The 24,072-nt window shown below is 44.5% G+C and overlaps 1 protein-coding gene across 1 annotated transcript; it reads right to left on the reverse strand.

Annotated features, from left to right (window-relative positions):
- Positions 1 to 525: 525 nt before the first annotated feature.
- On the reverse strand, positions 526 to 23,049 carry ntmt2 (N-terminal Xaa-Pro-Lys N-methyltransferase). Its single transcript, XM_078408026.1, has 4 exons — positions 22,884 to 23,049; positions 15,378 to 15,553; positions 1,922 to 2,171; positions 526 to 782 (listed from the first exon to the last, which is right to left on the reverse strand). Exons 1-4 carry the CDS (start codon positions 23,047 to 23,049, stop codon positions 526 to 528), a joined length of 849 nt encoding a protein of 282 aa, XP_078264152.1.
- Between the last annotated feature and the right edge of the window lie 1,023 nt (positions 23,050 to 24,072).

Raw genomic sequence — 24,072 nt, forward strand, 5'->3', positions numbered from 1 at the left:
GGACTGCCAAGAACAATGGGGGACACGGGGGGGGGGGGGGGGGGGGTGTAGATAGGACTGTTTGGTGAATCATTCATTCTGATTCAGATCAATACAAAATATCTAGCTAAACTGAACGACTAATGTTTCTGCAGACCTAATCTGTTACTGACTTCCTGGAAATGATTTAAAAGGTTTAATTGCACAAACTGTTCAATGTTCCGATGACCTTACCACTGTTCCTATGATGGTCTGAACAACATGGACAATGAACTGAAAGCATGGTTACCTGATTTGACCACAACTGGTGTGCTGCAAAAGTAAAAAAATTGTATCTTGCAATCAAGTTAAAAAGAAACACAAATAACAGTGAATCATGTACAAAAGTAAGTAATCATGTACAAAAGTGTATTAGATAGTTAACAATGGATTCTTAATTCTAGGTATATCATTATCTAGTGCTAACATTTTTACATCTCTTACAGTTAATTTGCACCATAGAAATGGTCTGCTGCATGGACTGATTGAATTAAACACGTTTAATTTCTATTTCAAGGCCAACATCCATATAGGTACAAACTGCTCAGGGATGTCCAGCTGTTTCTCAGCACAGATGATCTCCAGGTTAGCTTTTGCTATGATATTCCTTAAAATCTCAATCTTACGGATTATACTACTGTCATTTTGGTCCAAGATACATCCCTGTCGACCAACATTATCTTTAATGATGATAACTCCGTCAACCTTCAGGCTGCTCTTGCATCTTATTAAAAACAACATCAGGTCCTTATCAGTTAAATGTCCTGTTGAGGGAGAAGAATTATGTATAAATCAAGATCATTTCAGACGACTTATAGTGTATATTGTTCTTCTGTTTTGTTCCATTGACCTTCTTAAATCATACATCTTTTTCAGCCGCGAAAATAGAAATTCTAACTTATCCCTTGCTATTGCAAATGCCATTCCATGTCAGATTATTTAAGGTGCTTTGTGAAAGCACCAAAATTTCACACAATACTCCAGGTGCAGTCTCACCAGGGCCCTGTACAACTGCAGTAGGACCTCCTTGCTCCTAAACACAAATCCTCTCGCAATGAAGGCCTACATGCCAGCAGCTTTCTTCACTGCTTGCTGGACCTACATGCTTACTTTCAGTGACTACAAGCACACCCAGGTCTCATTGTACCTCCCCTTTTCCAAATCTGACACCATTCAGATCAAAATCTGCCTTCCTGTTCTTGCCACCAAAGTGGATAACCTCATATTTATCCACATTATGCTTCATTTGCCATGCATCTGCCCACTCACCCAACCTATCCAAGTCATCCTGCAGCCTCCTCGCAAAATCACACTGCCACCCAGCTTTGTGTCATCCACAAACTTGGAGATGTTACATTTAATTCCCTCGTCTAAATCATTAATATATATTGTAAATAACTGGGGTCCCAGTACCGAGCCTTGCGGCACCCTACTAGTCACTGCCTACCATTCTAAAAAGGACCCGTTAATTCCTACTCTTTGCTTCCTGTCTGCCAACCAGTTCTCTATCCATGTCAACACCTTACCCCCAAGAACATGTGGTCTAATTTTGCACACTAATCTCTTGTATGGGACCTTGTCAAAGGCTTGTTGAAAGTCCAGATACACCACATCCACTGGCTCTCCCTTATCCGTTCTACTTGTTACATCCACAAAAATTCCAGAAGATTAGTCAAACATGATTTCCCCTTCATAAATCCATGCTGACTTTGGCTGATCCTGTCACTGCTTTCCAAATGCGCTGCTATTACACCTTTAATAATCGACTCAAGCATCTTCCCCACTACCGATGTAAGGCTAACTGGTCTATAATTCCCCATTTTCTCTCTCCCTCCTTTCTTAAAAAGTGAAGTTACGGTATCATTTCAGTATTATTCTCTGTAATTCTAGAGGCATAACTCACCGGTTACCCACTGAATCCAGATAACATCATACTTTTTAATGGGTGGAGTGAACTGCTGTAAGGGAAAGCAGAAATAATCCTTGACTTTTTTTGCATCTTTTCCAATGTAGGAAAGTGCCTCGAATAAAAAGTTATCCATCATGTCCACTAGATCAACAGAGGAGAAAGAAGGGAGCAGGACATATCTGGTAACTCTGCCAATGCCACAGCCACAGTCCAATGCATACTCAGTGTCAGCCTTCCCAGGACCCTGTGGAAATTAAATATATATTAGTCTCTAATTGATATTGGACAGCAAAATAATGCAACTTGTTCTGTAGAAATTCTGCCTGCATCACTGTCAAGAAGAGTAGCATAAAAATTTAGCCTGAAGGATTTTAAAGGCCATCTCTTTTATTTATTAAATATTATTTTTCTAAGTTTGCAGAACTGCTTTTGTTAATTAGTGTTGGCTTTGGTGAGGAGGATTTACTGGCCATATGTGTCAATGCAGGTTTGTCAAGAAATGCAGCAAAGACTGATGATCTGTTTGTGGATAGAAATGATAAACTAGTTGTTGAAACAAGGAACTGCAGATGCTGGCTTCCAAAAAATAGAAGCAAAGTGTTGGAGTAGCTCAGCGGGGCAGGCAGCATTTCTGGAGAACATGGACGGGTGATGTTTTGGGTCGGGGCCCTTCAGATTGATTGTGGTGTGGAAAGAAAGCTGGAAGAGTGGAAGGGCTGGACAAAGCCTGTAGGTGGAAGGGGAGAGGAAGGGAGGAAGAGGGAAGAAATAGGTGTGAGTCCAGTTGGGGCACAAGAGAAAGAGGCATGGGGTGGGGTGGGGTTTGGGTGTGGTTGATACCAAAGTCTGTATAATTCAAATTTTATATTGTTAGGCTGTAAGCTACCCAAGCGGAATATGAGGTGTCGTTCCTCCAGTTTGTGTGTGGGTTCACTCTGGCAATGGAGAAGATCCAGGACAGAAAGATCAGCATGAGAATGGGAAGAAGAGTCAAATTGGTTAGCAACCGGGAGATCTGGTAGGCCTTGGCAGACCGAGCCCAAGTGTTCAGTGAACCAGATTGGTAAACTTGTTGAGCTATTGCTAGCTTTCGCAACTCTAGGAAGCTGAGGAATGACTTTATGGAAGTGTCCAAAATCATGAGAGGTATAGATAAAGTGGACGGTCGCAGATGTTTTCCCAGAGAAGTCCAGAACTAAACGGCATAGGCTTTAGGAGAGAGGAGAAAGATTCCCCCGAGGGGCAATTTCTTCACGCAGAGGGTAATGCATATTTGGAACAATTGGCTTGAGGAATTTGTAGACGCAGGTACAATGGTGACATTTAAAAGACACATAGACAAGTACGATTTGATCAGACTTTATTTATCCCAGGAAGGAAATTGATCTGCTTAGTGTCATAAAATACAAGATACATGAAACATGAAATAAAAGTGACGAGTGGAAAGGATTGGGGGGGGGGGGGGGGGGGGGGAGTGCACTCGGTCTAGCCCATGACAGAAGGGGGAGGAGTTGTACTGTTTGATAGCCACAGGGAAAAAGGATCTCCTGTGGCGTTCTGTACTGCATCTTGGTGGAACCAGTCTGTTGCTGAAGGTACTCCTCAGGTTAATCAGTGTGTCATGGAGAGGGTGAGCTGCATTGTCCAAGATGCTCTGCAGTTTAAGTACATGGATTATTAAGGTTTAGAAAGATATGGGCCATATGCAGGCAAATGGGATGAGCTTGATTCTAAAACCTGGTCAGCATGGATGAGTTAGGCTAAGAGGGCCTATTTCTATGATTTCTAAGATGCATGACTCTATGACTAACTGGAAAAGTTAGTCAAATATTTAGTCTGATGAAGGGTCCAGACCCAAAACGTCACCTATCCATGTTTTCCAGAGATGCTGCCTGGCCCACTGAGTTACTCCAGCATTTTGTGTCTATGAGATTGTTTTGTTAAAGATTGGGGAACTGAAAAATTGGCATTGAAAAAGCATATTGGTGGGCAGATTTGAGGGGCTGGGTGGCCTACCCTTGCCTTTATTTTCTTCGTTTTCAGTAGTAACCTGATAACTGGAGCATGATCTACCGTCAAGATCCTGTGCAAATACAGCTCTACCCATTGAGGTAAAGTCAGGACAGCATTGTATTTTCGTGCCATTAGCTGATTTTAAGTCACAACTGGTGACAATTAAGTCAATTGCCAATTCGTTGTGGCATCAAATTAGTCAATGAATACTGGCATTGCTTCCATTCTGGTGGCAACAACATCTTTCACATTTTGACTAGATAAAGAAGTAGCCACTGTAGAGAGCTCAATATTTCTAGTGGTAGTTAGATCCTCACATATATATATATATATCAAATCAGTGGCTATCAAACTGTTGATATATGTCACCCAAAAATATCATGGCATAAATTTTTCAAAAGTGGTAACATTCCATAAAATTGTAGTTGGTTTTGGACCCCTGGATTTAAATACTCCAAGGAATAAGAAGATGCATTGGCAGTAATCATCTTGAGACCTTTAGAGCTTTTGAAAAAGCAGAAATAAAGGTAATTTGTGTGCTCGGGATAGCACTTAAAGTTTAGATTGAAAGAATGCCTCTGAGATCCATAAAAATAAATTGTGCCTAATTCTGCTGCGTGTGGATTTATATTGATTCTGTGTCCCTCACCTAACCTTAGGACATCTCTATTACATGTTGAAAATCATTCCCGATAATCTTTATTCCAATAAAACTTTACCAGTAGCTCTCAGTGCAAATGAAGGCTTCTGTGAACTGAAGATCAGTGCACACAGATGGCTTAATATGGGACTCTGATACTGCTACCGGTTACAGGCATTTCTGACCACTCTTACGAGTGATCAGCCTGATTCATTGTCAGGGTAGGATACTCCCTGGGAGATCCATATGCCTGAGAATGCCACAGGGACAGTACTTTAAGAGCACTGACCCATCTCCCAAGGATCAGGGCACCAGTGACTTTGCTGCTGCCTTCCCAGCAGGGGCAGCATCTGTAGGTTGCACAGATTAAGCTTTGAATCCCCTTAAAGGAAGTAAACAATAACAATGATTTCTTAAACCAAGGACATAATTTATTAGGTAAATCCTAATGGCATTAGTGCCACACAGAATATACACCAAATATAAGGGACGTTTGAGGCATACATTTTTCCAGTCTTTGCTAAGAGCTAAAACCCTTTAAAAATTAAACATTGTAGGGACATAGGGATTGGCTAGAAGAGTTCGAACTCTCGGATTGGCTAGCGATGTCACGAGGTGTGATAGCGCGGTAGATTCGGGAGTCTAGCGTTGAACTCTGTATAGGTAAGACGTTAGGTAGTTGTCTAGAGTTGAGTGTTGCGCATTGTCACGGAGTTTTAGAACTATGCAATAAACTTCGTCTGCAACATCCACTCGTTATCGGACTCACTGCATTGGTGACCCCGAACATGATCCGAAGATCACGAGAACATGTCACAGGTAGGAGCGAGCAGTGGGCAGCAGAATGTTAGCGGCGTTCACTTACCCCCGTTCTGGGCCCATCAGCCGCACCTGTGGTTCGTGCATGCAGCGTCCCAGTTCCACCTCAAGAAGGTGGAAGAGGACCAAGAAAGGTTCCACCATCTGGTAAGCTGCCTGCAGCCCGAGGTGGCCGCGCGGGTGGGAAGGTACCTGACCAACCCCCCCCCAAACCGAGAAGTACGAGGGGCTCAAGAGGCTCCTGCTGAGGACTTTTGGCTTTAGCCAGAACCAGCGGGCTCTGAAGCTCCTACATTTACCGGAGCTGGGGGATCGGCTACCGTCGGTTTTAATGACAGAGATGTTAACCTTGATTGGCAACCATCAGCCGTGTATGATGTTCGAAGCGGCATTCCGGGAGAAATTGCCCCGGGACATCAGGTTAGTGTTGGCGGACGTCTCTTTTGAAGACCCGGTAGCGTTCGCAGAAAAAGCCGACACGCTCGTCACGGAGGGCTCCACACGAGATGACTCGGTAAATCGGGTTTCGAGGCCTAGCATCAGCCGGCTGCGCGGCCAAGATGGCGGTGCATCGGCCGCCATTTTGCAGTCAGCCCGCCAAGACGGGGCTGCAGCACCCGCCATTTTGCAGCGGGCCCAAGCAACAGAGCTGCACAAGCGCGGCTGGTGATTTTTTCACAAGCAGTGGGGCAGTGAAGCCCGAAGTTGCAGGGCCCCGTGTTCCTTTCTGGGAAACGCCTCGGCCGATCGAATGTAGAGGCAGTCTCGATCGGCCGCAACCGCCGCCTCTACGCCACAGATCAAGGTACCGGCACCGTCTTTTTGGTCGATACGGGAGCGGTCGTTAGCATCGTGCCCCCCTACGACTACGAAGTTCGAGCAGGTAGGAAGGGTCCGTCCCTCATTGCGGTCAACGGCAGTCCCATCCGCACCTACGGCAAGAGGGCCATGTCGCTGTCCTTCGGGTCCGGGACCTACCGTTGGGATTTCATCGTTGCCGACGTGGGCCAGGCAATTCTGGGCGCGGATTTCCTCTGGGCTTTTTCGTTGGTCGCAGACGTCCGTGGGAAGGGCCTACAATCCTCGGCTAGCAGTATGGAGCCTGCTACTCCTCCACCTGCCACCCCACCCTGCCGTCGATCCAGGCCATCACCACGGCTCCCAGTCAGTTCGCTGCGGTCCTCGCCGACTTCCCGCAGCTCCTCGTCCAGCGGTTCGATGCACCTTCCGATAAGTACGGTGTCGTCCATTTCATCCCTACCGAGGGGCCACCTGTATTCGCCCGGGCGCGGCGCCTACCTCCCGACAAGCTGGCCATAGCTCGGGAGGAGTTCCTCAATTTGGAACGACTGGGGATTGTTCGGCCTTCAGATAGTCCGTGGGCCTCCCCCTTGCATATGGTATCTAAAGCATCTGGGGGGTGGAGACTATGTGGGGATTACCGGCGTCTTAACGCTGCAACCCGGCCTGACCGCTATCCGATCCCTCACATACAGGACTTCTCAGCCAGCCTCGAGGGCGCTACGGTTTTTTCGAAAATCGATTTGGTGCAGGGATATCATCAGATCCCTGTCCACCCACCGGACATTCCCAAGACGGCTACGATTACTCCGTTCAGGTTATTTGAGTGGTTGCGGATGCCGTTCGGTCTCAAAAACACGGCTCAGGCATTCCAGCGTCTCATGGATCATGTGGGTCGCAGATTGTCTTTCGTGTTTATTTATCTCGATGACATTCTGGTTGCCAGTCGTTCGGTCCCAGAGCACCTGATCCACCTTCGCACTGTGTTCCAAAGGCTGTAGGACCACGGCCTGATCCTCCACCCGTCCAAATGCCAATTCGGCCTGTCCGCGGTGGATTTCCTGGGTCACCGGGTCACACCGGCCGGTGCCACTCCTTTGCCCGCTAAGGTGGACGCCGTCCGCTCTTTTCCCCGCCCTACCACCATCAAGGGCTTGCAGGAATTCGTGGGCATGGTGAATTTTTATCACCAGTTCGTGCCTGCGGCAGCTCGGATCATGAGCCCCCTTTTTCAATGCCTCGCAGGTAACCCCGCTGAGTTGGTCTGGTCCACAGCGGCAGAGGTGGCTTTCTCCTCGGTTAAACAGGCCCTCGCCGACGCCACCATGCTCGTGCACCCCCGCTCCTCGGCCCCCACGGCCCTGACGGTGGATGCCTCAGACGTGGCGGTGGGTGGGGTCTTGGAGCAACAGGTCAACGGTCACTGGCAGCCTCTGGCATTTTTCAGCTGGCAGCTCACTCGACCTGAGCTGAAATACAGTGCCTTCGACAGGGAGCTCCTGGCCCTCTATTTAGCTGTTCACCATTTCCGTTATTTTTTGGAGGGCCGCTCTTTTGTTGCCTACACGGATCACAAACCCCTCACGTTTGCTTTTCCGAAGGTTTCTGATCCGTGGTCGGCCCGCCAGCAACGGCACCTCACCCTCATTTCTGAGTTCACCACTGATGTTCGCCACATCGCGGGTAGGCTTAATGCCGTTGCTGACGCCCTGTCCCGGCCGGCCAATTCCTCGGTCGCTGCGGTGGGGGGCGAGGTGGATTGCCAGGAGCTAGCGGAGGCTCAGCGCCTGGAAGGAATTGCCTCAGCGTATGCCTCTGCCGCCTCGGGGTTGCGGTTGGCCCAGGTAGCGTGCGGCCCCACAGGTACTACACTTTGGTGCGACGTTTCCCTTCCCCGCCCTCGCCCGGTGGTGCCGACTGCCCTGCGGCGTAAGGTTTTTGAGGCCATTCATGGCCTGGCACACCCGTCCATCCGGGCGACCTCGGCCATGGTGGCCGCCCGTTTTGTCTGGCATGGCCTGCAGAAGCAGGTGGCCGCTTGGGCCCGCGCCTGCGTCCCGTGCCAGACCTCCAAGGTCCACCGCCACGTCCAGCCCCCGTACCAGAATTTCGTGGTTCCGCCCATCCGTTTTTACTTGCCCTACTCTAGGGGCTACACTCATCTACTAACGGTGGTCGACCGTTTTACTCGTTGGCCGGAGGCTCTTCTGTTGTCGGACACCTCGGCGGCCTCCTGTGCACGGGCCCTGGCATTACATTGGGTTGCCCGTTTCGGCGTCCCGGCTATCATCATTACCGACCGGGGCGCCCAGTTCACCTCCTCCCTCTGGGCCGCACTTGCGCAGCTGTATGGGTCCCGCTTGCAAGCTAACGGGATGGTAGAGCGCTTCAACCGACAGCTGAAGGCGTCCCTCTGTGCCCGCCTGACCGGCCCTGACTGGGCCGACCAGCTGCCTTGGGTCCTCCTCGGTATTCGCACGGCCCCTAAGTCTGATCTGGGTACCTCCTCGGCAGAATTCGTCTACGGATCGCCCCTGCGGGTGCCGGGTGACATTCTTCCCTTGTCCTCCCCTTTGCCGTCGTCCGTCCCGTCAATTTTGGCTTCTCTCCGGGCGCGGGTAGGTTCCCTGGCCCCAGTCCCGGCCTCCTGTCACGGGAGTACAGCAGTGCACGTGCCGGCGGACTTGCAGGACTGCAAGTTCGTTTTCCTCCGGCGGGATTCCCACTGCCCCCCTCTACAGCCGGTCTACCAGGGCCCGTTCCAGGTGCTGAAAAGGGGGACGGTCACCTTCACGTTACAGGTAGGAACCCGTCAAGAGCTCGTCTCTGTCTCCCGGCTCAAACCGACCCACTTGGACCAGGACCGTCCCGTGCTGGTGGCCCAACCTCCTCGCCAGGGCAGACCTACGGCCGACCCACCTGTTTCCCCAGCTGCGTCTCGTCCCTCACCTCTCGGGTCTCCGTCGCCCATGGCTGGGTTCACTCTGCCCTTTCCAGCCACGCCCCCATCGCCTATACCTGCAGGTTCCCCCCTCCCTTCCCCTCCAACGGCGCCCCCATCGTCTCCATCGGCGGGGCCCTCCCCGCCTCCTTCGTCGCTGGCGGTACCGGCCTCCCCTCCTCGTACGCGTTCAGGTCGGGCGGTCCGGGCACCCGTGAGGTATGGCATCGAGGGTTCTGGGGGGGGGTCATATAGGGACATAGGGATTGGCTAGAAGAGTTCGAACCCTCGGATTGGCTAGCGATGTCACGAGGTGTGATAGCGCGGTAGATTCGGGAGTCTAGCGTTGAACTCTGTATAGGTAAGACGTTAGGTAGTTGTCTAGAGTTGAGTGTTGCGCATTGTCACGGAGTTTTAGAACTATGCAATAAACTTCGTTTGCAACATCCACTCGCTATCGGACTCACTACAACATATGGTTCTCTTCGGGCTATTTATATCATTTAGAATGTAGAACAGTACAAGACAGGGAAAGGCCCTTCAGCCGACCATGTCTGTGCCAAACATGATGCCAAAATAAACTAATCGCTTCTGCATGCACATGATCCATATCCCTCCATTCCTAACATATTGACGTGCCTATCGTAAAACCTCCTAAATGCCACTATTGTGAAAGTTCTTGGAACCATTTTCTCAGTCACCTGGGGATCTTGGCTTGCCCCCTTACCTGTGCACACACTTTGAAGCCCCAGTCTTTTGGTTTCAGAAATCACAATATTTATGAAAAGAGAAAGATATTAAACCACCACGCTACTGCCAGTGGCGCTAACCAATGACATGTTAAACGTTTGTGGGCAGCACAGCAGCACGTGGAGTACCACTGTACTTCTCGAGAGTTCTGAGTTTAACCCGGACCTCTCCTGCTGCCTGTGTGGAGTTTTGCACCGTCTGCCTGTGACCACATGGGTTCCCTTTACATCCGTCAGTTTCCTCCCACATTCCAAAGATATACATTTTTGGTAAATTAATTTGTGACTTCAAATTACCTCTGTGTGCAATTGAGTGGTAGAATTTAGAGGGAGGGGGACAATAAAATGAGATTAGTGAGGGATTTGTCTAAGTAGGTACTGGATAGTTAGTGGGGAGTTAGAGAGCTAATGGTGTGGATTTGACAGGCCAAAGAGCTCATTCCTGTGCTGCATGACCTTATGAATTCTTGGCTTTAATACAGAATTAGTCCTAAATATAAAATTTGGCCTGGGAACAAATAGGCAATTCTAATATAAAATTAATAATATAAAAAGGATAAAAATCAAGTTTGAAATATTCATTTATAAAATGTGATGGAATGGAGAACAACCTGGTGGTATAATGGGGATCCAATAAAAGTGATTATGGTCATGATGGATTGAAGGGGCTGCTTCTGTGTTGTATGACTCTGAGTCCAAGACTAAAGGTTGATTCAAGTGCACTGAGATGCAAAGATTATGGTTTAGGGTCTATCAGCTTGTGCGCGTATACAGTGAAACGCTGGATAAATTCATGGCAAACCTTCAATAATGATTGGTTCCAGTTTATAAATCTTTTTGGTTCTTTTCCTGTTCTGATTTTATTTGTAACTAGACCAAGTGGACCCATTGGGCCCAAACCTCTCCTGCATTGTTGCGCTATCATATACCATTTTGGCTGTAGTTCAGGAACAAAGAAACAAACAAACGAGAGTTTTAGTATATTGATGGTCACTCAACTAATAAACTAAATTTGTTATAATAAATAAATAAGGAAAATAATTAAGGTCTAAAGTAGTTGGGAATTAAGAAGTAATGGATGATTCACAGAATGATAACACCACAACATTATGAAAAGTTAATGCACAGAAGGAAGTCACTTGACCCATTGTGTCAATCCAGATAAGTTTCCCCCACTTCCCATCTTTCATTTCGTAGCCTTGTAGTTTACAGCTCCTTAAATTCTCACCTCGGTATGCTTTAAACAAGATTAGAGTTTCTGCCTATGCCACCTGCTCAAAAGGGCAGATAATAACTATTATCTCACTAATTATTTTACTAATTATGTTAAGTCCACATTTCCTGATTAACAACCATTCTGCCAAAAGAAATAGGTCCTTTCTCAAAGCTTTGTTGCAAAGAATGCCATCTTTGTTGCAAAGAATGCCATCTCAACCCAGTCAATCTCTTCTCAAAACTATAATTCTCCGACACTAATATCATCCTCATAAGTTTCCCCTGCACCCTCATTTAATTTGATTCAATCCAACCAAGTTACCCACAGAGATTTGGATTGGTTCCAAGAAACCCTCTCTTGTAGACATCCCATCATCAAAATAATAGCTACCATATGGTTTAATAAGCCATCAATGGAAACTTCTCAAGAGCAGCATGATGAGAACCACAGATCTCCATTCAGTGGTTTGTCTTAATGCTATGCTCAAGTTATATTACATACAAGACCAAGTGGATCCGTTGGGTCCAAATCTCCACTGTGGGCTTCTCCTGGGTGGGCGAAGAAAGACAGGGAAGGGGAGAAGGTGCCACTCACCTCGGTCCCGTGTTGCCAGCGCTACAGCCAGAGCGAGCCGTGGACCCAAAGCCTCTCCTGTATTGGTCGAGCACCCCCCCACCCCCATTCCCCCACCCTTCCCCTCCCCTCCCCCCATTCCCCCCACCCTTCCCCTCCCCTCCCCCCCATTCCCCCCCCACCCCCACTCCTCCTCCTCCCAACCCCCACTCCCCACTCCCCCCCACCCCTCCTCCCCCCACCCCTCCTCCCCCCCCCCCCCTCCCACCCCGTTCGGAGCCGTTAGATCATGCACAAGTATTGTAAGTCGAAATGCATTGAAAACGCGTGATCACGTGTCGGGAAGCGATCGGCAGCTCACTACGGGACCCTGCCGTTTGCACCATCACAAAGGCGAACTATTGCAAGTCGAACCATTGTAACCCACCTCCCCCCACTTGGGCGACACGTAAGTATTAGTGAACGGGACCCAACTACGCAGCTGCGGAGCTTTTGGTCGGTGAATGGGACCCATCTGCATCCGAATGGGACCTCAACATCCTCATCCTACTTGACCTCAGCGCCGCCTTTGACACCATAAATCACTCCATTCTCCTCACCCGACTTGAAACCTCCCTTAACATCACCGGCACAGCCCTATCCTGGTTCAAATCTTACCTCTCTGACAGACACCAGTTCATCTCCATTAACAACTGTAAATCCCCCACCGCTCCCCTCCCCCAAGGTGTCCCCCAAGGCTCAGTCCTTGGCCCCCTCCTCTTCATCCTCTACCTGTTCCCCCTTGGTCAATTAATCCGCCGTCATGGTCTCAACTTCCACTGCTTCGCCGATGATATCCAGCTCCTCATCTCCACCAAGTCAATCTCCTCCACCACACACTCTACACTGACAAACTGCATTACTGAAATAAAATCTTGGCTTCAATCAAGCTTCCTCAAACTCAATTGCAACAAATCTGAAATCATCATCATTGGTCCAAAAATGCTCACCAAATCCACCCAAACCTTCATCCTCAACATTGATGGTCTCCCAGTATCCACCTCACCTCACATCCGGAATCTTGGAATCATCCTTGATCAAACCCTTTCCTTCGACAAACACATCAAACACATCACAAAGACAGCCTTCTTCCACCTCAAAAACATTGCCCGTCTCCGTCCATCCCTCTCCTCCACAGCTGCAGAAACCCTCATCCACGCCTTCATCACCTCCCGTCTGGACTACTGCAACAGCCTCCTCTATGGCGCACCCTCAAAAATCATCAATAAACTTCAATACATTCAAAACTCCGCTGCCCGTCTACTCACACACACCTCGATCCGTGACCATATCACCCCCGTCCTTTATAAACTCCACTGGCTCCCCATCCCCCAGAGAATCCAGTACAAAATCCTCCTCATAACCTACAAAGCCCTCCGGAGGGAGGGAAGGGAAGGGAAGGGAAGGAAAGGGAGGGGAGGGAGGGAAGGGAGGGAGGGAGGGAGGGAGGGAGGGAGGGAGGGAGGAAGGAATTTATTTATTTATTTATTTATTTATTTATTTATTTCATGGGATGTTGGTTAACCTGATGGTAATCTGCGATATCCTTTCACTTTTTTTACTTATGGAAAAAACCTATCCAGCTCTGTCTAATAAATATTCAGAGACTCTGTTGCCTTCACTGTTTGAGGAAGAGAGATCTAAAGACTCACAGCCCTCTGAAGGAAAAAAATATTCCCTCGCTTTATGATTTCATATCAAAATCCTCTGCAGATCAGACCTCTGCAATCTTTCACCATGTACATATGTCCCAATTTTAATTATGTTCCTGCCAAAATCAACTACTTCTCAGTCTTCCACATTGTACACCATTTGCCTACTATTCCGATCGAACAATATTCCTATGAGGCCTTCTGATACCCTCATCACAACTTAATTTTGAACGTATCTTTGTGTCAAATAGATAGCCTTGGTGCCCTTATCTGAGGTTTCTATAAATTGTAAAATATTGAGGCTGCAGCATTGATATATCATATACTATTCTTCTTGACTGTCATTGCTTTCCCATAACCCGTCTCCCTCAGGCCCCTTTGAACCACAAATGCTCTTCCTTTCCCCACACCATAAATGCCCCAGTCTAAGTCATCTGTGTCATTTTTGTGAATGGCCTCCTCCTGCACCTATGTTTCTATGTTTCTATGAAGCTGATTGTGGATGATCAGCCATGATTACAATGAATGGCAGCGCTGGCTCGAAGGGCTGAATGGCCTCCTCCTACACCTATTTTCTATGTTTCTATTAAGCTTTCATCTTCTCCAAAGTCCATTTTGACGGAACCTCTTTCAAAGCTCTTCGCTGTGCTTCACAACCCACTTCCTTGCAAGGCAACTTATTTTGTCTTTTGCAACCCCATCCACCTTAATCCACATTTCATCTCTCTTGCCATTGAAATGCTGATTAAGCCATATTTAATATTCCCCTGAGTTCTGCCATCAACATAAAATGATTCAGAACTCCACCGCACATATAAACTCTCTCTGATTAATTCACAAAATGCTGGAGTAACTCAGCAGGTCAGACAGCATATCGGGAGAGAAGGAATGGGTGACGTTTTGGGTCGAGACCCTTCTTCAGACTTAGTCTGAAGAAGGGTCTCGACCCGAAACGTCACCCATTCCTTCTCTCCCGAGATGCTGTCTGACCTGCTGAGTTACTCCAGCATTTTGTGAATAAATCGATTTGTACCAGCATCTGCAGTTATTTTCTTAAACTCTCTCTGACCTCGTTTCATAACACATAACGTTTAAGGTTGAGTAGGCTGGGTCTCTATTCCTTAGAGCGCAGAAGGATGAGGGGTGATCTTGTAGAGGTGTATAAAATCATGAGAGGAATAGATCAGGTAGATGCACAGAATCTCTTGCCCAGAGTAGAGGAATTGAGGGCCAGAGGACATAGGTTCAAGGTGAAGGGGAAAAGATTTAATAGGAATCTGAGGGGTAACTTTCACACAAAGGGTGGTGGGTAGGATGGGCCGAAAGGGCCAGTTTCCACACTGTATCACTCTATGACTCCATGACTCTATGACTCCATGACACCTCCATTTGCTTTTGGTGGAGCCGTCAAGAGCCATCAAGCGGCTGACCACCCCCCCCCCCCCCCCCCCCCTTCCCACCTCTCAATTTCTCTAAACGCTTCATTTTGTTGGCTCCATGGCTCCATCACATGCCTTCCTAAAGGCTCTTTCTGGATATCTGGAATTTAGCCCTATTTCCACCATTGCTAGTCTAGGTACTTTTACCCCGTAAGTTGTACTTTATTAGGGTGTACTTTATTACATCAAACTTAGTACAAAATCAAAATTGTCTTTGGTATGGCACATTTCCTGCTTGTGATGATAGCTCATTCAGTAATTGGGGAATCACAGCTGGTCCTGATTTTGTACTTGCATCATATTATCTCACATCCAAGTAGAATCTGCTGGACAGCGATGTGCTTTAGAAATCCCGGACTGAATCTGGGACCTTCATGGTTTGGTTCTAAACTTGTGTACTCTGTTCTCCAACATACCTCACTTTAGAAGAACAAAATGCATGCGTATTATATCACATAAATTATATCACCCAAAAATAACTAACATATTGATATGATTATCCAGGAGTGGTTTTGACATGCATTATGTAATGTATCTGTTAACTCTTGTTGACTAGTACTGCACTTACTCCAACAAACTTCCTCAGAAACCCACAGGAAGCCTCCACATCTATGCTGTTGAGCTCCAAAAAGTCTCCCATCATACCCTCCTCTGTTGCTGGCACATCTTCATAGAAGCGTTTAGCTCTGGCATAGAACTGCATCTCACCATTAATGATTTCACTTGTCAAAGTGAACAGTTTCACTAAAGAAAAATGCAAAAGTAAAAAATTGTCAATATGAGAAGAAATTAATCCATTTCCCAAGCTATTCAATGACCATTTTCGCTTTCTATCTTTTTCATTTGCAAGCTTTAGAAAATAATTTCTAAATATTTGTTCAAATAGTTTGCAATATAGAAAAGACTATACTTTAATTTTAAGTGCTATGAATCAAAACATTCACTTATATGGTGTATTTCATACCAGGAGTATATCAGGGTATGTTTTATAGCCTGGTATACTTTAAAAAAATATCCACATTGTATATTTTTTATAAAGCTAAGATTGTTCTAAATTACTTTTTACAGTCTATCAATGCACTAAATTCAAATTTATTTTCAATTGTTGCAAGCCAAAATTTTTATTAGTCCTTTATTTCCCAGTAAAAATAGTTGGAAAGAAGATTTTTGGACAGTAAGATATTTGATGTATTTTCAACTAATTGAAAGAGCAAGCTTGAATCAAAAGTGAATGCTTAGTCTTCAACAGGGAAGGACCAAAGACATTAGAAGTTTAACATTTGACATGTTATTTGGCAGTGATTTATCACCCAGCACCTCCATCTCCACATGTCTGTTTTTCTAAAGAGGGTGTTTCACTGATTCATTTTTGGAGCTTTTGTTTTGTTCTCCATGTGTGAGCAGGCAGAATCTGCCATCAAAATGGAATTGCACCATCAATTAATGCAAGAGCGCCACATGGCGTCACTACGCTGGTGCTATCCAGGGGTCTTGTTCTTACACAATTTTTATCTATTAAAAGTGAACCAAACAAACTGAGCTTTTTGAATATAGTCATGATTTCCACTTTCTCTTTCTTTTTAAGTTCAATTTAAAAGACTGAAGTTTTCCGCAGTGCGGGTAAGTGAGAGGCAATTTAGGTATTGTTTCTCCAGTAAACTCTATTACATTGGGGATTTGTACCCATAATTTTCCATAAGGCAATCAAGTTACTATTCTTTGCCATGTTGTCAGGATAGAGGTACTAAATAGAGACCAGATGTACATCTTGTAAAAACTAACCGCAAGCAGAATTTGCAGAGACCTTGGGAGATGCCCTTGTCTGCCATATCACTCAGTAAATAATTCACTGCCTGGGCCAAAAAGAATTAAAACACGGGGGAAGAAAATATATAAAAATGAAAGGCTGAGAATATTATGAGAAAAAATATCAAATATAATTGTAAACAATGTCACTGCCTTGAGTCATTCAAAAGAATTATACATTTTATGTCCAATTTCAATACTGTGCAAATGTTTCCTATATGATATTTCAAGGATAATGTTTGATTGTGTAAAGTGATTTTCAAAATGTTTCCAAACCATCTTGATTAAAATAATCGCCGGGGACCAAAATTCTGCTCTCATGTTAGAATATGTAAGCATGAAAGTCTGCAGGAGAAATTGGATACCCATGGAAAATGTATGCTGGAATCTTGCTGCATGATTTCCCCATTCCGGTTTGACTTGGTGAACCTCATACTCTGACAACATTATCAATATTGAGTTTGATTAAAGTTGTGCCTACACTAAAAGGGGAAATGCTAATTTTCTCTGAACTCTGCTGCAAATCAGTATCCAGCAACAGAAACCATGATGCGCTCAAATAGGCATAGGAGTGGAGGGTCTGATTTTCCATCAGTCTTCTTCACTTATTGTTTTAAGAGAAGTGGTATTATATAGACATTCTCCACCCTCAGTTCCAAGAATCACTAGAAATCGGCCTTGAAATGGCAAAGGGGTAAAACCCAGCCAAGAATGTCAATCCAGAAGTGGGACGCTATGGATCCAGATGCACAAAATGAGTAAGTTTAATTACTTTACATCTAGTTTAAGATTAGTATATACATTGGCAAATCTTAACTACTAATACCTACAGCATTTCTGGAGAACATGAATAGGTGATGTTTCAAGTTGGGACCCTTCTTCAAACTGATTGTGTGGGTGAGGGGCAAAGCTGGAAGAGAGGTGGGGCAGTCCAAAGCCTGGCAAGTGATAGGTGGACACAGATGAGGGGGATCTTATTACCTGAGCAGGTCTCAGGTTGGAGCTGGGAATCTACATCTCCTTCAAGACTGCTAAGTATCACTTCAAATTGTCCTTAATGCACCAGCCCATGTAAGGACAAATGTTTTTTGGAATTTACAAAAAGAACCCAACATTTGAGCAGAGATTCCTCAAAATGAATTGTTTTAAGATCCTTGCTCTCTCCAAAAATAGTGACATGTTTGTGACAGTGATAATATTTATCCTCCTGAACATTGCCATTATTATTATTATTATTATTATTGTTTTTGCATTCTTATTGTTTTTTATGGTTTTGGTAGCAAGTCTTAACATCAGAGTGCTCCGTGATTACAAATTGTCTTTATTTTCACAAAAATAAACCAGTTGATCCATTGGCTGGATCACTTTTTGATATATTATAATAAGAAGAGATGACACTCAAAAACTTGTCAGAATTAGCATTTAAAAAAACATATCTTCTAAACCTGTTACCAGGTATATGAATCTCCACTTAACTCATCCTATTGCACATTAATAGAACAAATTAATAATACAGCACAGCAACAGGCCCTTCGGCCCACAATGTCCACAATCCATTTGCCCATCTAAAATATCTGCTACCATCACCAGCCCCCGGTATAGCATTCCAGGTATCCACCATCCTCTGTGTAAATAAACTTGCCCGCATATCTCCCTTAAACTTTGCCTCTCTCACCTTAAAGGTATGCCCTCTAGTCTGACATTTAGATCCTGTGGTAAAGATTCCAACAGCCCACCCTATCTATCTATGCCTTTCACAATTCCATATACTTCTACCAGGTCTCCCCTCAACATCAAGCATTCCAGGAAAAACAATCTGAGTTTGGCCAACCTTTCCTAATACACACTAATGCAGGCAGCATTCCGGTAAACCTCTTTTGCACCCTCTCCAAAGACTTCACATCCTTCCTGTAAAGGAGAACCCAGAACTGTATGTAATACTCTGAATGCAGCCTAACTGAAGTCTTGCAGAGCTACATCATGACTTCCTAACTCATATACTTAATGCCTCAATCAATGAAGGCAAATTTACCAAATGCCTTCTTTACCACTCTGTCTACTGTGTTGACATTTTCAGGAAGCTGTGGACTTGGACCCCAAGATCCATCTGGACATCGACTATTCCCTGACTACTACTTACATAATTCACAAAGGTGCATTAAATATCTTGCAAAGTGTCAAGCTCTAATACCAATATATTTAATATAACAACAAAAAAAAGATCAGAAATATTTCTTTCAACTCTACCAATCTTGAAGGTCCTTTTTAAGACATTTTTATTTTGGAAGTGGAACAACATCATGTATTGTATGTTGTAAATTTAGCCTAAACTTTCCTTGGGCACTCAAAGCCAAAGAATATGATAAATCTTATTACATCATGTCATTAGTTCTGAACTGAACCATTGACTGTGAGCAACTTGGAGTTCAGTAAATCCCTGAATTACTAATTCTTCAAAAATTACTTTTCTTCAATTTAATCATAACATATAATTACTGTTTTTTTATTTGTTTTATTTTTGTTTTTAAAAAATAGCTTAACTTTATTTTGTAACTTTCTTTAAATTATTTATTTCAGAATTAGTAGTTTTCAAAACCATTTTATAATATAGACATTTAAAACTGTTAAATTCAGTGATTAATTTGACAAAACGGTAAGATCTACCACCAGCTTGGACATGTCAAAGATGATCAGATTGTTCAGTGGGCATTTCACTAGCCTCGGGGTTTGGTCATCTGCATCTGGTACATTGCAAACATTTGGGACAATGCAGAGACTCCAAACATTGCGATGGGTTCAGAAAGACCTGACCAATAGTGTTATACACCATGCTTTTTGCAGGTTGTATATTATTTGTTAGTCAATAGTTCTGACTTGCCCACAAATGTTTCTGGTGAAGAAGCATATGATTGCAGATTTATAGGACTTTGGTTAGGCCACATTTAGAGTATTGTGCACAGCTCTGGTAGCCCTAAAACAGGAAGGATGTTGAGGCTTTCGAAATGGTGCAAAGGAGGTTTACCAGAATGATGCCTGGATTAGAGGTTATTAGCAACAGGGAGGAGTTGGACAAACTTGGAATGTTTTCTTGGAAATGCCAGAGGTTGAGGGAAAACCAGATAGAAGTAGAAAAATTATGAGGCGTAGATAGAGATGACAGTCAGAACCTATTTTCAAAGATGGAAATATCAAATATTATAGAGCATAGCTTTAAAGGTGAGAGGAGCAAAATTTAAAGGAGATGTGTGAGATACGTTTTTTTGCGCAGAGGGTGGTATTGGATGACCTTGTCTGGGTTGATGGTGGAGGCAGATTTGATAGTGACATTTCAGAGGTTTTTGGATAGGCACATGGAGAGGGAATGGAGGAATATGGATTATGTGCAGACAGGTAGGAGTATGCCTTGGCATTTTGTTTGGCACACATATTGTGGGGCGATGGGCCTCTTCTTTGTAGTGTACTGGTGTACTGTTCTATCTACATATGCAAGGAAGTGTGGATGCAGCCCAGGCCATTACACAAACTAACCACCCTTCCATTGACTCCATTTATGCCTCACGCTGCCTAGGCAAGGCCACCAGCCTAATCAAGGATGAGTTGCACCTTGGCCATTCCCTCTTCTCCCCTCTCCCATCGGGCAAAAGGTATAGAAGTGTGAAAACGCACACCTCCAGATTCAGGGACAGCTTTTTCCCAGCTGTTATCAGGCAACTGAACCATCCTACGAACAACTAGAGAGTAGTCCTGAACTGCTATCTCTCTCATTGGAGACCCTCAGATTATCTTTGAACTGACTTTAATGGCTTTATCATGCACTAAAAATTATTCGCATTATTCTTTTTATCATGTATCTGTACACTGTGGATCGCTCGATTGTAATCATGTAGAGTCTTTCCACTGACTGATGAGAACACAACAAAAGCTTTTTAACTGTACCTCAGTGACATGAAACTAAACTCAATGTTGTGACACGTTAGGCATCATCTGTGAAACATACAATATTTTGGTTTCTCTTTCCACAGATGCTGTCTGACTTGCTGAATTGTTTTCAGCATTTTTGTTTAATTTTCCCATCTTTTACATATTTTGTTCAATTATTTTTTCAATGTTACACACATTTTACATTTTCATTTGACTCCTTTATATTCTAGTTTAGTTTAGTTTGGATGTTTGTAGACTGAACTGATCTCTGCCCATGGATAATACAATCTTTAACTCTATTTGAATGCTCCTTTTGCAAAGTTTTTTGAGTACATATCTGTGTTCTTTGTGGTTTCTATGAATTAGTGCTTGAAGCAAACGAATGGCCTATTAAGTGGAAAGAGTAATTGTTCATGTGTTCTATCAATGAATCGGAAATGGTCATGATGAATTCCTAAAATATGGTGATAGGTTTGAACTGGATTCTATCCAGTCAATTGCTGGCTGTAATCAATTCAGAAAACGTTTAAATGTTTCTTGTACTGTTTATTTTTAGGGCAAAGTTAAATATTTCCTTTAGAACATATTTATAGTTTCGCCTAGCATTTTATACACATCTTTCCTTCCATTTCCATTCACAGTGCAGTCACAGTTATCTCTCTTCTTATTACACTCTTCCATTCACAGGATTTTAAATCCAGACCTTCTTAGGTTTCAGTTTCTGCTATCATTTAGAGCTTGAAACCCGAGCTTGCCATTGCTGCTTTTATTGTCGGTTTTACTTCATCTCGTCATTACTCCTTTCACAAAGTGTGTTGCCCTGTACCCGAGCTTGGACAAGTCTTCTCAGTTTGCTAAGAAGCTGTCTATAAGCACAAACATTGTCCCATAATGGAGAATCGTTATAGTTACTGATTGTTCTATATATGACTGAAATGAACACATTAACATTTAATGAAGAATGGCCTCTGCATTTTTGGACTTTGTGAACTTGTTTCTCCAGTCTCGCATGTGCTATAGTTTAAGAGTTTAAAAAGTTTGATTCATCCCGAGTTTTGTACCAGCGGTAACCTGCATGCAATGTGTCATAAAAAACGTAAACATGGCATCACTGGCATTTGCAAGAGGTTGCAATAACGGACAGCACAGCCCACGTCGGGCAATGTCTACAACGTGTAAAACACGCCCGTCCCCTGTGAAGTCAGTGAAAGGTCAAATCAGTTGACCTTTCCTAGTCCAATAGTTTGTACCATTTGCAGGTGCTTTGATATAGTGGTCAACAATCTCAGTGCCTAATTAGTACAAATTTCTCTTTGCACAAATAACATAATAAAGAAGTAATATTTCAAAGAGTTAAAATCATCTTGCCCTGGATTTAGTTTTATGATTGATATGTGACTCTTCACTTTATTAACAGTAGCAAATAGCGATCGTTTACAGTAATAGTGATAAAATTAGCCTGCTACTGCTATACGTTCCCCAACTGTTTCCCCTCTGGTTTCTTTTCATAGGCGTAGCTCGTTAAATGATTTTTAAATCGATGCGGTCTTTTTGTTTCGGAAAACAGAAAACGTTTCTCTTATTGCGGACCACTGAGTTCTCTACATCTGTCTATACTCTCGCCGAATCATAACACCACATCGTGTCGACCCTTTACAAGAGTTTTATTGAGATTAAGGACATTTCCCACCCCGGACACTCCCTGTTTGAACTGTTACCGTCAGGCAGACGGTACAGATCTACAAGGACAAGGACAAACAGACTTAAAAATAGTTTTTACCCCACTGCTATAAAGGCACTAAATGTAGCCGCCAAGGAACGCAGGGGCGATACATAATAAGAGACTGTGAAATCGACAGAAGGATGTAGGGTTGGGTGTTTATGCGTGCTATTTTCATGATATTTATTTTAGTTGTTTATCTTTTTTAAAATATTTTACCTTGTATGTATCGTTAGCTTTTAGAAATGTTTGAATGGTGCACTGACTGGCTGACATTTTACAATTTCGTTGTACATGGCTCATGTTACAATGACAATAAAGGAACTATTCTATTCTATTCTATATCCCAGGTAATCAGCAAATCTTTGCCTCTTTGCGATTGAAGATGAATGCAATTCGTGATTTTCATTGCGTTACATTTCTGCCAAGTATGCTTGCGTGGTCAGACGGTAATTTAACCAAATCTGTAATGAGAAAACGCTGTCACCGCCTTCTAGGAAGAATATATTTTAACACAATTTGGCCAATGGTCCCCTTTCTAGTTAAATTCACCAGTGATGAGCTTCGAATGGGATATTTCATTCCCGCCGCCCTGCGGATCCCAGGAGCAGCGTCGCTTCAACTCACCCAGAGGCAGCCCCTCCAAGAGGAAGAGATAACTGGAAAAAAAGTCACTCCGGATGGTTTTGTGGAGGAAGAACGACATGCTGTTGCGGCACATGTCATTGTCCGTTCTGTCCCAGCGCGATTTAAACGCGTGATGGGCTTTTATCCATGCCATCTTTTCTCCCATCTTGTCCGAGAGTTGGGAAGGTCGCTGGATTTTGACGCTCTTCTTCGGTCAGAGTAGCTGTTGATTCGGCTTCTCTGTATTTCAAATAGCTCAGTGCGAATGTTCCGGGTCTCTGCTCCACCTCTTTGCCACTCACTGCCCGTGAAACTGATCAGGCCCCCTGTTCGCAGGGCAGGTGCTGAAAACGCGTTTCTCAATATGAATTATAACCGTTCGCACCAACCAGATCCTTGCACTCGTAAGCTGACCTAATGCAGCCATGTTCTGGAAGACTAAATCCGGGCGTTAAAATAACTTTTAAAGAAGGTATTACCGAGTGTGAAGCTGACACTCAATGTTCCATTGAAAGCTCGTAGGTGTTTCACGCGCCCACAGAAGTTGAACATGAAAATCGTGTGTCACCGGTATGACAGTCAATGTAAGTGCTGTTTATTGGTTTTGCAGTTTCTCAGACGTTCAATGTATGCACATAGACAGCTTCTTAATACAACAAGACCATGGGCCCAGCCTCAATATCCAAGACACGGCCATGTGTGAAAAGGCTTGGGGAGAGAGTAAGTTAATAGCTCTTGTGTTAGAATTGTGCAGGTTGTGACAGGAACCAAAAGCTGAAGATAAAGAAAGCTGATTGATTCTATCTGTAGGACTGGGTGGGCCCTGACCTGCTGGATGTGTAAAAAGCTATGCCACTTGCTGGCAACATGTCAAACTTCATAAGGGCGGGCATCATCACCCTCATCTACAGTCAAAATGGAGAGAAGGATGACTTCAGGAATTGTCAACCCATCTCACTGTTAAATGTGAATTATAAGATCCTGCCCAAGGCCATCATCAAATCAGCTCTGGGACAGGTGACCCATCCAGACTAGTCCTGTGCTGTACTTGGTGGGAAGATCTTGGGCAATTGTATACTGCTCAGGGACACCTATGCTAATGTGCAGGACAGAGGGCTGGACATCTATCTGGTCAGTTTGGATAGGATCTCCAAAATAGGCTTTGGGGTGGGTATCAGAAACTGGATCC

This window comes from Rhinoraja longicauda, chromosome 11 (assembly GCF_053455715.1).
Source record: "Rhinoraja longicauda isolate Sanriku21f chromosome 11, sRhiLon1.1, whole genome shotgun sequence".
Taxonomy (NCBI): domain Eukaryota; kingdom Metazoa; phylum Chordata; class Chondrichthyes; order Rajiformes; family Arhynchobatidae; genus Rhinoraja; species Rhinoraja longicauda.

Coding starts and splice junctions, on each gene's coding strand:
- ntmt2 (XM_078408026.1), bottom strand. CDS start 23,049: ATGGGAGAAAAGATGGCATGGATAAAAGCCCATCACGCGTTTAAATCG. Junction 2,172..15,377: donor TTCTGAGGAAGTTTGTTGGA/GTAAGTGCAGTA, acceptor TAATTTCCACAG/GGTCCTGGGAAGGCTGACAC. Junction 783..1,921: donor CTGGATTCAGTGGGTAACCG/GTGAGTTATGCC, acceptor CTCCCTCAACAG/GACATTTAACTGATAAGGAC.